We start from the raw sequence: 12,664 nt of genomic DNA, 5'->3' as shown, positions 1-12,664 counted from the left end.
AATTCGTACCCTATTTGTACCACAAACGCGTTTTAACGAACGCAGAGAATTCCCGCGGGGCAAAGGCTGAGGGTGCAGCTGCGGAAGGCACGGTCTGCTGGGGAGGGCGGGCGCTGTGCCGCCTCAGGTGGTACCTCGGCGGCGGGGCCGGCCCAGGCCGGTGCAGCCGCCGCGGCCGCCGGCAGATGGCCCCCGCCGCAGCGCCGACCGGCGGGATCGGCCGAAGGAGGGGCCGGCGTCGCCGCGCTAAATCTCCGAGCCCGCTGCCCTCCTCCTCCTCCTCCCTCGCCGCGATGGCTTCCTAAGGGCGATGCTCCCGGCCGCCACCGCCTCCCCGCTCTGTCGCCGGGTGCTCGGCGAGCGCGGGCGAGCGGGCGGCTCCCGGCGGCTCCCGCGCGGTTCGGGGGCCGGGCCGGGGCGCGGGCGCCAGCCCCCCCGGGGCGGGGGCAGCCGCCGCCTCCCGCCGGTGCCGGGCGGCGCGCAGGCGGGAACGGGGGAGCCGGTGCGGGGGCCGCCGTGAGCCCGCAGCGCCGCGCCTGACGGCCGCCTGCGGACCATCCATCCCTCCCTGGAAATGCCCCTCCTGGCCGCGCCGGCAGCCGGGGGCGGCATGTAGCGCGGGGGGAGCGGGCTCCGCGGGGGCGGGAGAAGCCCCTTCCCTCCGCCCGCGCTCGCAGCCGCGTACACACCCCGTGCTCCGCAGCGAGGCGCACGGCCGGCCCTCCTCCTCCCCCGCCCGCTGGGTGCATGCCCGCCTCGCCCGGCGCAGGGACGGCGCGCCGCTGAAGCAGCCCCGCCGCCGGGCACCCCCGGGCGCCGGGCTGCGCCGCCGCCATGGCCGAGGAGAGCTCCGACGTCCCCAAAGAGTTGATCGGTAAGGGACGGGGTATGGCGGCGGGGATGGAGGCTGCGGGGTCCCGGGCGAAGGTGCTGCGGGGGCAAGTTTGGAGGCCGCCGTGCGCGGGATGCAGCGCTGCCGGAGATGGGGCTGAGGGGAATCCGGGGCTGGGTCTGTGGAGCCGGGGAAGCGCCGTGAGGGCTGGCCAGGGAGCCCGGGGGGCTCCGCTCGGGGTTGGAGAGACTCGCAGGAGCCGGCGGGGGGCGGCGAGGCCGCGTTGCTGCGTGCGGGGAATGGGCGGGCGGGGGCTGCGGGGCTGCAGCGGGGAGGCGGCCGCGGGCTGGGACTGAGCCCTCGGGAGCCGCGGCGGGGCACGGTGTGTGTCCCCCCTCCGGAGCGGACTGTCCAGGGTGCCGGCAGGCTGCGAGCGCTGGCAGACGCGCTGGGAAGCTGCCCCGGTCCCCCGCACCGCCGCCGCCCGGGGCACGTCCTCGGTGCGCCTCAGCCTGGCGGCACGGGCTGCAGCTCCGCTCGGTGCTTTTTTATTTATCCTCCTGGGTTTTGCGTAGTTTAAGACTCGTTTTCGTCTGGACGTAGGAGGGAGTAAGGGTATTTGGAATTAAAGTTTTATGGCCCCGTGCACAGGAGCCTCCATCCTGCATGGTATACGCTTAGGAACGCAGTCGCAGGTGATGGAGAGGACTCTGAAATGCTGTCACCGCTTTTGGGGAGCTTCCAATAAATGGATCGTTACACACGCGGCGTGTGTGTAACCAGTGTCATTTGGGGATAACAGCTCTGATGCTCCAGGCCCTCAGCTACCTTGTTCAGGCCGAATTTCCTTTGGTTTTGCCTGTTGAAGAGCTATCTAAAGATCTCACCAGCATTGTAATAATTTGAAGTGTTGTCTTAAGGACAGATGGAAACAGAAATTTCTCAGGCAACAAGATACATGTGGCATTGAATACAGTCCTTCAGACCTTACTTAGGTAATTTACATTGTTGCATTTCCTTCAGTTTCGTCAGTCAGCAAGTGGTTTTGGCATTTATCAAATATTGGTAAAATCTGGGTGGACATTTGCAGCTGCTGCAGATTTTTTTTTTCTGTAGAGTCAAAATAGCTCTATTTTGCAGTCCTTTTGGTCTCCAAACCATGTGGTTTATAGAGAGACCGTAGTCTGTAGCTTACTGCTAAGAAATGATAAGCTGGAAAGAGTTCTAGGAGTAGCTATGGTTAAAACCATGGAGGTTCCCTATTTTAAAGTGGCCAGACATGTTTGAGGTGCTAATACACAGTATTTCTTACTCACCATGGGTCTGCACTCTAGTGTTGTAGGTGAGGTGTGCTGCATACTACAGGGGAGCATCTTCACACATCCCCTCCTCTGGTGGCTTTGAACCATCTTAAGAATTACCTCCCCAGCGCTGGTGCCCTGCACTCACTCAGCTTGATTTGTCAAGGGCTATTCTGAGGTGGGGGGATCTGTTCGTGTAGACTGGTTTAATTTCTAGCAGTATTTTGGTGTCTGCATGTTAAAATTTAACCTTTAAATAGGCTCTTCGTAATAACCATGTTTTGAGAGCAGGATGAAAGGATGTGCTTTAACACAGAGTGATTGGAGTGTGAAGATTAAACTGGGGGTAGGAGTGTTTGAGCTGCAGTTTTTGTTTTGTTACTCACTTCCCGTGTGACCTTTGTCAGGTCTCGCAGGTCATAGTCTTCAAAGAAACCCTCTCTTACTGTTGGCTTGCCTGGATCCACTCCTACCAGTTGTGGATGTCTGAAGCCTCCAGCATTAGAAATGGATGAACACTTCAAAATGTGAACCCTAATGTTGTGTTTCCATCTCTCGGTCTACAAATTTACTTTGTGTGTCCGCTTGCCACCCAGTGTGGAGGGAATTGTCTTCAGTCGCATGGAGAGTATCTACGAAATCACTATCTTAGCTCTTTGAAGTAGTGTTTCCAGCCCTTTCAGGCAGATAGAGCTTTGTGAGGAGCTGACATCCTGATGATGCTTTGTGCAGTCTGGGGTCCCAGGCCTCTTCTCTCCCTATGGCTTTTTGGAGTAGGAGTGGTGGAACTGAGGGCTTGCAGTTATTCCCACTTCTGCTGTGTGGGACCTGTGGGACAGCGAAGGAAAGCATGTCTCTCCATGCAGGTGTGTCAGGAGGAAGTCCCCTGGCTACATGTAGGCACTTGGAGCTGTTTGTGGGAGAGGAGAAACCGAAAAGCACAGGCTGCACGTGGAGGTAAAGTAGCAGAGACAGCAGCAATACCTTCTGCAATGAGACAGGACTTGATGAGAAAGACGCTATGGTCAGCTTACTTCTGGGTTCCCAAGCAGGGGCAGAAAGACCAGAATTGGGTATTACCCATGGGAGAGGAAGCCTTGGGAGAGCAGTTCACATCGGGCTGGACTTTCCCCCGGGTTCCGCTTACCTGGCTGCTCCGGGATCTCGCAGCCTGGCTCCGGACCAAGCGGTTGCTCCGGGAGCCGGCCGCGCTGGCTGCCTGCCACCGGGGCTGCCGCGGCTTGGGACAGGCTTCTCGCTGGGCAAGCTGCTGCTACCGAGGAGCTTTTGTTTCCTGATAGAAAAATTAAAATTCCTGGGGAAAGCATGCCGATTCTGCAGAAAGAGCTCTTTCTGGTGAAGAGTCTCTCTGACCAGCCACGTTTCTGACTTGAACACCCTTCTGCCCTGCAGGCAGAACACGGTGGCCTGGGTTAAACATCCAGGCTTAATAAATGGTGTGTTGTTTGTGCTAATGTCTTCTGACTACCGGATGAAAATTGTGCAGAAAAGCGCTATACAGAGCACTATAATTAAAAGCCTTAGGAATAGCCTATTATCTTTCATTTTTGCTTTTAAACTTAAGCGTGCCCGAGGGCAAAGTGTATGTGTCTGGAGAGGGTGGAGACTTTCCTTTTACAGATGCCTGTTGTTGGGCTGGAAATAGGTTAATGTGTTTAAAAGATTTCTTTCTCGTTCCCTTTCAGTGGGGGCTGGGGAGTGAAACTTAGGGAAGGTGCCAAATTGGCTCTTCTAGATGAGCTCCTCTGTTTATCTCTCAATTACATCAGTGTCAGTAGTTGTATAAGCTTTCTAGACACAGTTCCCTGTGTGTATGTTCCCTTCAGGCCAGAGTGCAAATGTTCAGGGTTGTGCCAGGGTGCAAATGTTCAGGGTTGTACCATAATTGGCAGAGACTGTGTATACATGTGTGTGCATGTACATATTAAAAAGTTATGGCAACTAATGTAACTTACTTTGGTGCTAGCACCATGAGTGGCTATGTTGTTGCTGGGTTTTGGACCAAGACCAATGTTGCCTCCACAGCATCCTCTGCATAGCTGCCAGGTGTTACTATCTGGAAGTCTGCTTGGTTTGCTTCGCTACTTCAGTGCAGAGAGTGCAAAATGTGTGAACAGTTGCTCTTCCATTGCCTGACCCATTTAGCCTCCTTGATATTAACAAGAGGCTGAAATTTGTGCAATGCAAGTAGATAATTTGCTTTAGTAAGCTTTTCAGGTACAAATAATAGCAGTAAGGAATTTGTTTTATTTTCCCAGAATGGAGCTAAGCAGTGCTATGCCTTGTCTTGGGAATGCTTTTGATATGTAAGCAGTGCTGGAAAAAAAAAAAAAAAATCAAATTGTGTTTAGAATCCAGGCATATGACATCAATAATACTATCATAGTAGACACAAATTATTGTGTAGATGGCATACTTAGAAAATTGTACTTGTGTTAGGTTGTGTTTAGTACTGGTGCGTGTGCATGAGACTTCCATGAGTGCAAGCAGTCGGACAACATAACTCTGAGTCTTTCTGAAAACTCAACAGTGGCATCTGTTTCCTTCTTGTGTTGACACTGAAGGTATTTAATGAAGATATTTTCTTTTGTTTCAGAAAGTGTCAGGGATGTTATTGGGAGGAAAATCAAAATTTCTGTCAAGAAGAAAGTAAAGCTGGAAACCAAGGGAGATAAAGTGGATAACAAGATATTGGTAAGTATAATAGAATGTCTCTGATTACATAGGCAAAGGAAAAGCCAGTATCTTTTCAGAAGGCATTACTTCTTCTCTGGAAGTATTCTTTGAACTTTGTGTGTGCCATAACATGTCCATGTAATTTATTTTCTTACTTTTTCTTGCTTTCATGATAGCCTGCATAGGAAGTTGGTGTGCAGCTGTGTATGTGTACACATGCTTGTTTATCACCGAGTTATTTTTCAGAGTTTTGGGTATTGTGTTGTGGACTGATGATAAAGCAAGCTATTATCAGAACCTGTTCTAAAATATTTTGCTGCCTTTGCTGGTTAAGTTTCCTGTTTACATCCATAAGAGTTTTAAGTGGCCAAGAAATGCAAAATGAAGTGTGTAGAATTAATTTTGAGAATCTGAAGCTGTTACGCAGTGAAGAGCAACAGTAAACTGTTGGGCTTTTTGAACTCAAATGACTATTTGTGTTTTTTGGTATTCTCTGTTAAGTCATACATCTGCATTTTAAAAGAAATGCTTAATGTGTGGGATTCTAAATGGTTCTTAAAACTGTAATGGAGGAAAGTGTCAATCTCACTTAAATATGCTTTCCTGTTTTCTCAAGAATAGTTTTTCTGGCCTCTCTTGATAGGAAGAAAGCTGTGGTAACGAGTCTCTACATTTGCATACTGTCTTGAACACACAAAAAGACATGGAACTGTATTTCCTTGCTCTTTTGATACATTTCTATCAGGAGAACTCTTAGAGTCTAACAAACACAAATAAGTACAATGCTGCCATAGTATTTTGCAAGACGTTTGAGATTTGGTGTCTTGTGTTTGTGCTGTTCCATATTTGAAAGTTTTGCTGCCAAAGCTGTTGTTACAGATATTAGGTACATTCTCCATGCAGATGTGCTATTTCGTCTTTCAAAGCCACAACGTTTTAATCACTTATGAATTATCCCCTTAAAGTGCATGTTGCTATCCCTGGGCGTTAAGACTGTAGATAATGGCTCACTTTTCTGTGAGAGCCACTACTTAAAGGAACTTGAAATATTTTCTGCTTAATATCTACCCATGTTATATCTAGTTCCTTGATTTACAGTTTCTGTACTGGAAATAGATTGAATATGAGAATGGTGATTGATTGGCTCTATTTATTTGAAAGCCATGTGTATAGGGAAGGCTGACAGGTTTCACTGAAGTGGTTACACTTGATTGACTTTTTGACTTACATGGAACCATAACTATTATCAATAGTGAAATATATTGTGGAAATACTGAAATGCTGTTCTGAACTGATGGGACCAAGAGAATGTCAAGCTTTGAATCATCTGTGAGGTTTCTGAGGGATGTATTACTTGGCAGTAAAATGCCTAAGTATGATGACTTGGGTGTTTTTTTCTCTTTAATTTTCTAAGCTCTCATATGGGGGACTTTTACCTTCCATGACTGAAGAGGTGCTGAAAGGGAGAGAACCTTTCAGAGATTCATGAGTTAGTGAGCACTACTTGTGTATGTGCATGTAGGTTTCAGTGCACAAGATAAGTGTTTCAGGGGAACGATTTACTGCATGTAGTCTGGTATAACCTCTTATTCTTTGATGTAGAAATGCAGGGGATTTATACTGGTGGGGGAAAAAAGTTTTTATTCATAGAGAAATTGATTATTGATTGCTGGAATTGGATTTTGCGTTTTCCTTTGCTGTAGAAGAAAACTGTCTTTTGTGAAGCTGCACAAATCACTAAAGATGCTTTTTTTACAATGTTTCTCTGAGTGTGTAAATCTTTATATGGGATCTTTATTTGGTTTGATTTTTTTTTTTTTTGTTCGTTTCGGTTTTTGGTTTTTCATTTTGGGGAGTTTTTTTCTTTTTTGCAGAGGTGCTGAATGTTGCCTGCTGTGGCAAAGGCCTGTAGAGACTATGGTTCACTTTGGGGATGCAAAGTTCTATGAAATGCAGAATGCTCTGAAAAAAAATTATACCAGAAGCACCTTAAGTTTGCTACCTCAAATTAATGGAGACTTTTTGGCCTTAGTGTGTCAGCACAATCTCACTTCTTACCTGCATACTAGAGGACATGTACCCTTCTCTCATCAGAAGAGTGACACTGAAAATAAATAACCTTGCTTCAGAAGTGAGTGCTTAATACTAAATGCTACAGGAAATCTGCCTGCAAAACTAAGAATTTTTGTACTCTGAACTGGAGCTGAAAGGTTTTCAGTAAATAATGCATACAGCCGCGTTCTGACCGGAGTGGGTAAAATCAAGTTGCTGTGCCTTGGGTGAGCCTGTCAAATGAAATGCTGAATGAAGTGTTGGCAGCAAAAGCAGTTCAGTAATTAAAGACTGTATCCTTAAGTGAACGCATGGGCAACCTTCATGCCAGCACTTCTTGACTCCTGAGAGCTTCGTTTTGAAACATTAATCTTCTGAGTACTGTCTCTTGAGTGCACATGTGGCAATGGATTGTTTTGAGATTTTGGGTTGAATTTTATCAGTAGTTGGGTGTTTATAATCAAATTAGGTGCCATGCTTTGGGTCTGGCACTTAACAGGGAGAAAATACCAGTTGTCCTCATCTAGGTAACCCCAGAGCTGTTGTGAAATGTGCTCGTGGCTTTAGAGGAGGTTGGTCACAGAGGCTGGCACTGAGCCCTGACACCCAAATCTGTGCTTTAATTAAATGATCTCTCATCCTTTCTTCCTAGGGAAATTCAGCAAAATCAGTATCACTTTGGGCAAGGGAGATTATCTAAAAATGACTTCACTTGGCAGGTAACTATAAAAACACTTGACTGCTGGCCCTGTTGTTCACAGTGTATTCAAGGTACAGAGTACCAGAGAATAGATGTAACCATGTACTTGAATCACACTGCTATAGGAAATTCCTCTGATAATTAACATGGAAATTAGAATCTGAGACAACAGAAAAAACACTGCAAAATCCTGGTGTTGCTTGCAACAGGATCCCAGTATTAAACTGGTGAAGATGGTGGACAAAGATCATGCTTGACTTAAGATGCTTTGGGATCCCAGCTTTGGGTGCCAGAGTTTGGAAATTATGTCTAGGAATTTTGATATAAACCAGATTTTTTCAGTCTGCACAAGGAGTTTGCAGCCTCAGTCATCTCAATCTGCAGTTATTTAGTTTTTTAGTTAGTCACAATGATGCAAAACAGTAAACATCATGAACTGCTGAGCTGCCTTTGGTCTGTTGGCACCAAATCTCATGTATTTGGGCAGCAAACGGGTGTCTGATCCTGAAAAGGCAATAACCAGCTTCAGCAGGCAAAAAAATCAGTCCTCAAGCCATTAGGGCTTCATTGAGGACTGATTAGGGCGTGATTAGGGTGCTTGAGGACTGATGAAACTCCAGTCCCATCTGGGTACTCTGGCAGAGCCAAGCTGCACTGGGGAAAGTGAGGAAACATGCAGGCATGTTTCCTCACGTGAGAGACCTTGAAAGGTGACAAGGTGTCCAACAGGGCAAGCAGAACAAACATTGTGGGGCTCCCCAGTGGGTCACAGTCCCACTGTGGGCCAGGGAGACACTCAGCAGGACTGGGGTGGCAGCTGAGCTCCAGTGGTGACAGCGCTGCAGTGACACGCGGCCGGGCCAAGCAGTCGGCTCTGTAGGGTGGCCTCAGCTGGGAAAGTGACCGAGTGCAGGTGCAGCTGTGGTGTTGCTCAGGCCAGAGTTGAGTGCCAGAGCTCTGGAGCGAGGTGGGGAGCCCTGGTCAAGGCTTGTTCCCACTTTTGGGGTGACACACTTGCACCATGTTGGCTGCAGGCAGCCCAGCTGTGGCAGAGCCCTTGAGCAGGCTGCCCCAGGTGGCTGGCTCCATGTGGCCCTCAGCCAGAGGCAGAGGACTCCTGCAGGGGTGGACCCAGCTGTGTTTGGCTTCAATGGGATGCTCGCCACAGTATTCTTATATAAAATAGACAGAGGTGTCCTCTTCTCTAATCAGTGGAGGGTTGCTTTGGTTTTGTGTGATTGTTTTGCTCAAACCTGATTTTTATGAGGACAAGGTTGAAGGCATCATGCTGAGTGCCTGTGGTGTTTTTCCTCACACTGATAACTTCTGACCTTCTCTCTAGTTTCAGCTTAAGCTGATGGGAATAGAGAGGTCTCAGTTGTGTTAAGAGGGGAGTGGGGGAGACAGCCAGAAAAAGAAGAGAAACTTTACACCTACTCCCTCTTCTGAGGCCTCCACCTTTTGCTACCATAAGGGCTCTGGCAGAATGCCCTGTTGGTGTCTGTGAGATACTTCAGTATTTTCTTCTCTCTCTTTTTTTTTTTTTTTTTTTTTTTTTTTAATCCAGAGGACTCTGTGATTATCAGGTTATCACATGCAGACAATTGCCTTTAGGGACTGGGCTTCTTCTTAGCTTTGGTGTTCATGGTGCTGCTTTCCCCACCTCAAAATAGCCGAGCTATCTGTATATAATTTTGTTGATTATTTCCTACTGCCTTTTCTTCCTCTCAGACTTATTATAATTAGCAGCAAACATTGAGAAGTTAAAATCTGAGCTAAAGCCAATATATGAAATAAATGTGACCAATTCCTTATGAAATACTGATGTTTTTACGAGTGGTTCATGACAGGCTGGAGTTCAGGATTCATCTTTTTTGTCTTTACTATTAGAAAAAGAGAATATTTCTGCTCTAGTTGCCTTTGAGATGAGTTTTCCTTTCCAAAGTAGTACTATTTTAGACATAAAAGATAAGGAAATACTGCAAGTGGCCATGCTGTCTATATGTTTGGTCAGGTTTCTTTGCTTTGTTGCTGATTTTTTTTTGTTTGTTTTTTTTTTTTTTTGTGTTGTGTTTTGGTTTTTCCTAACCTTAAGGCTATAGAATAGTGTGATGTGACATAGTGACCAAAAGCACTTTATTAGGAAATCCCATTGAGAAGTCTCTGTTATGCTTCTGCCCTTAGTCATTTACATTCTCTTTGTTAAAATATCACAGTGTTACTTCTGAAATTGAGACAGTTGCTTTAGCAGGTGGCTCTCCCTAAAATGTACTGTATACCCAACATAAATTCACTGGGAGCAATTCATATGTCCTTGTCACTTTCTCTGGGACATATGTTTCCATGGGCTTTTAAAACAAAAAACTGAGTTGACTCCTGTCAAAGAAGTTTATATTTTTTTTTTGGTGCACATGGTCTGAGATTTCATGTTCTGCTTCTAAAGACTCTCTTAAAAAGACTGGAATTCTATTTAAAAAATAAAATCTATCTGTGTTTACTTTCAAAGGAACAATTATGGCCATTTTGTGTGCTCTCCATGTGGCTTTGAACACTGCTTGAACAATGTGGCTGACTCTTGTGAAGCAGTGGAGAAAAGCCTGAGCTCCTGTGCCTGTTCAGCTATCAGGATGGCAGTCTCTGGGTGGAGACAGTAGTATTTTGCTCTGCCAAAACTATTTTGGGATTAAAAGCACTGGTGCTTGTTTTCCATTGCTCATCTTTTGTCTTGATCCATCCGTGATATTCAGTTTGAATAGAGATGAATTTCACATCCTGCCTTAAAAAATATGCACTCTTTTTAAACCACTAAGAGCATGAAGTGCACCGGGTTGTCTAAGGTTGGTTTTACATAAAATGTGTGCAATCTCACACGTTATATCATGACAGCTGGTGTGTGATAATGATGTTAAATAGGGACATTCTTTAAAAATAATGGTGTTTCCTCTTCCCTGCCCAGAATATTGACTGTTATGACATATATCTTAAGTGTGTCTTTATGAAGATGAAAGGAGGTAGGTGTTGGTACATCTCTCATGTCAGGAAATCTAAGTGAATTGAGGTAGGATAATCAAAAAATACTTAGATGTGAAAATGTATTTTAATACATTTACAAGGTGCCTCTTAGAAGGCAACTGAACTGTGGCCTGTAAGATTGCTACCAAAAACTGAAATAAGAAGAGTACTGCAGGAAATAGAATTTATTAATTCAGTCATGCAGTTGCATATGTTTCCAAAATAGGAAACATTTAACATGTGCAAGTTCCACTGAAATTTCTGTTTATGTTATACACTGATCCATAATGATACTTTTAACTGGTGGGAAAATTTACAAAGGTAGCATTCTGGAGTAATGTGTCCAGCTCTGGGACCCCCAGCATAAGAAGGACATGTACCCACCTGTTGAAGTGAGTCTCCCCAGGGATTCTGCCCCTCTAGTCCATGCTTGTGAGAACCCATCTCAAGTCCTGTGTCCAGCTCTGGGCCCTCCGTGTAAGGACATGGACCTGTAGTGAGTGCAGACAAATACCATGAAGATGACCAGAGGACTGGAGTACCTCTCTTATGAAGACAGGCTGAGAGAATTAGGGTTTTTCATCCTGGAGAAGAAAAGGCTCCAGGGAGACCCTACTGCAGCCTTTCAGTACTTCAAGTGGGCCTATGAGAAAAACAAAGTCAAAATTTTTAACAGAACCTGTTGTGACAGGAAACCCACTAAATTTATACTGGATGTAAGGAAGAAATTTTTTATGATGAGGGTGGTGAGGCACTGGAACAGGTTGTGGAGAAGTTGTGGATGCCCCATCCCTGCATGTGTTCAAGGCCAGGTTGGATGAGGCTTTGAGCAACCTGGTCTGGTAGAAAGTCTCCTTGCAGGGGGCTGAAATGAGAGGACCTTTAAGGTCTCTTCCAACCCAAACCATTCTATGGTTCAATGATTGAGCGGCTCAATGAATTGCTGTGATAATGCATGCAAGTGTAGAAATTCAAGATGATTTGCACCTTGAGTATAGTGTGTTCTTTCCATGCTTTGGAAGGACAGAAATGCAGCTTGCTTGTTCTCCCTTTCTTTAGTTCTGGGCAACTGGTACAGGCATGGAAAGGAAAGAAAAAGGGACTAATTTTCAGTGCCCTTAAAGCACCTGCTGTTGTCCTGGCTCATGTGCTTTGCATTTGCACATTCACCTGCAGTGTTCTGGAAAGAGGAAATGTGGACATGATCTCACTCTTAGCATGTTCTGCTTCTCTGTACACAGCTCTGACAGTTAGTGGGATAAAAAAACGTGGTGGGAGGAAGGAATCCACTGTGGATTGATCATGAATTGATAATGGAATCTTTCCTCCTGTCAATTTTTTTGTAACCAGTTAGAAAGTATTTCCTTTTTAAACTGCCACACTCTTTCCACTTCTCTTGCTGAATATATAATGTACCAAAGTGGTTTGCTAATGTGCTTTTGCTTTGAGAGGGCCTGACTCCTTGCCACCATTATTTATGAAATGGAGCCTTCACTTAAGGCAAGGATTTTCACTGAAATCTGTGCATAAAGCAGGCAGAAGACTGATTATTACATATAATTTCCCTAGAGCTGAAAATAAAAAATAGAAAATGAGCACTAGGGTCAACTTCTTGTGTCAGTCACTCTTTGCCATTGGTGGCTTTTTTTCCCCAAGTCCCCAAGAAAGAGAAGACTTGGAGGGGAACAGAATGTATTATTTGGTAGACATATATTTGTGTGGTTTTTTTTTTTTCTTTTTTCCTTTTACGGCTTGTTTCATCTGCCTGACTTACTTTGAGAAAAGATTTCTCATGCAGAGAATGTGGTTTACTTTGGTGTAAGTAGTGTGAAGGAGGACACAGTAAACTTGAAAATGGCTGCAAGGGCTCCTAAGTGAAAAGTTAGTGCAGTGTACTGTGAAAAATGCTTCTCATTGATCAGAGTCCCTTTCTTCAACCATTCTTGTGGTGGAAAGATTGGTGAATGTCACTGATTTGTTTGATTATTAAAATACTTACTTTATCTCACCTATATTTTTTTTTCCTCATGGTGGTGGTAATTTAATTCTGTGTAAAGTAATTACAGGCCC

The 12,664-nt window shown here is 45.7% G+C and overlaps 1 protein-coding gene across 3 annotated transcripts in view; it reads left to right on the top strand.

Moving 5' to 3' along the window:
* Positions 1-735: 735 nt before the first annotated feature.
* CARMIL1 (capping protein regulator and myosin 1 linker 1) overlaps positions 736-12,664 on the top strand; it is a 188,666-nt gene continuing 176,737 nt past the window's right edge. For all 3 annotated transcript variants that reach the window (XM_041484813.1, XM_041484812.1, XM_041484810.1), the window contains exons 1-2: positions 736-874; positions 4,751-4,848. In XM_041484813.1, coding sequence (XP_041340747.1) covers positions 835-874; positions 4,751-4,848 — 138 coding nt within the window. In that variant the 5' untranslated portion in view covers positions 736-834. The remainder of the gene's footprint in view (positions 875-4,750; positions 4,849-12,664) is intronic.

Source organism: Pyrgilauda ruficollis, unplaced genomic scaffold (genome assembly GCF_017590135.1).
Source record: "Pyrgilauda ruficollis isolate IOZ18807 unplaced genomic scaffold, ASM1759013v1 scaffold68, whole genome shotgun sequence".
NCBI lineage: Eukaryota > Metazoa > Chordata > Aves > Passeriformes > Passeridae > Pyrgilauda > Pyrgilauda ruficollis.
The sequence above is the reverse complement of the archived record's forward strand: the minus strand, read 5'-3'. Positions and strand labels throughout refer to the sequence as shown.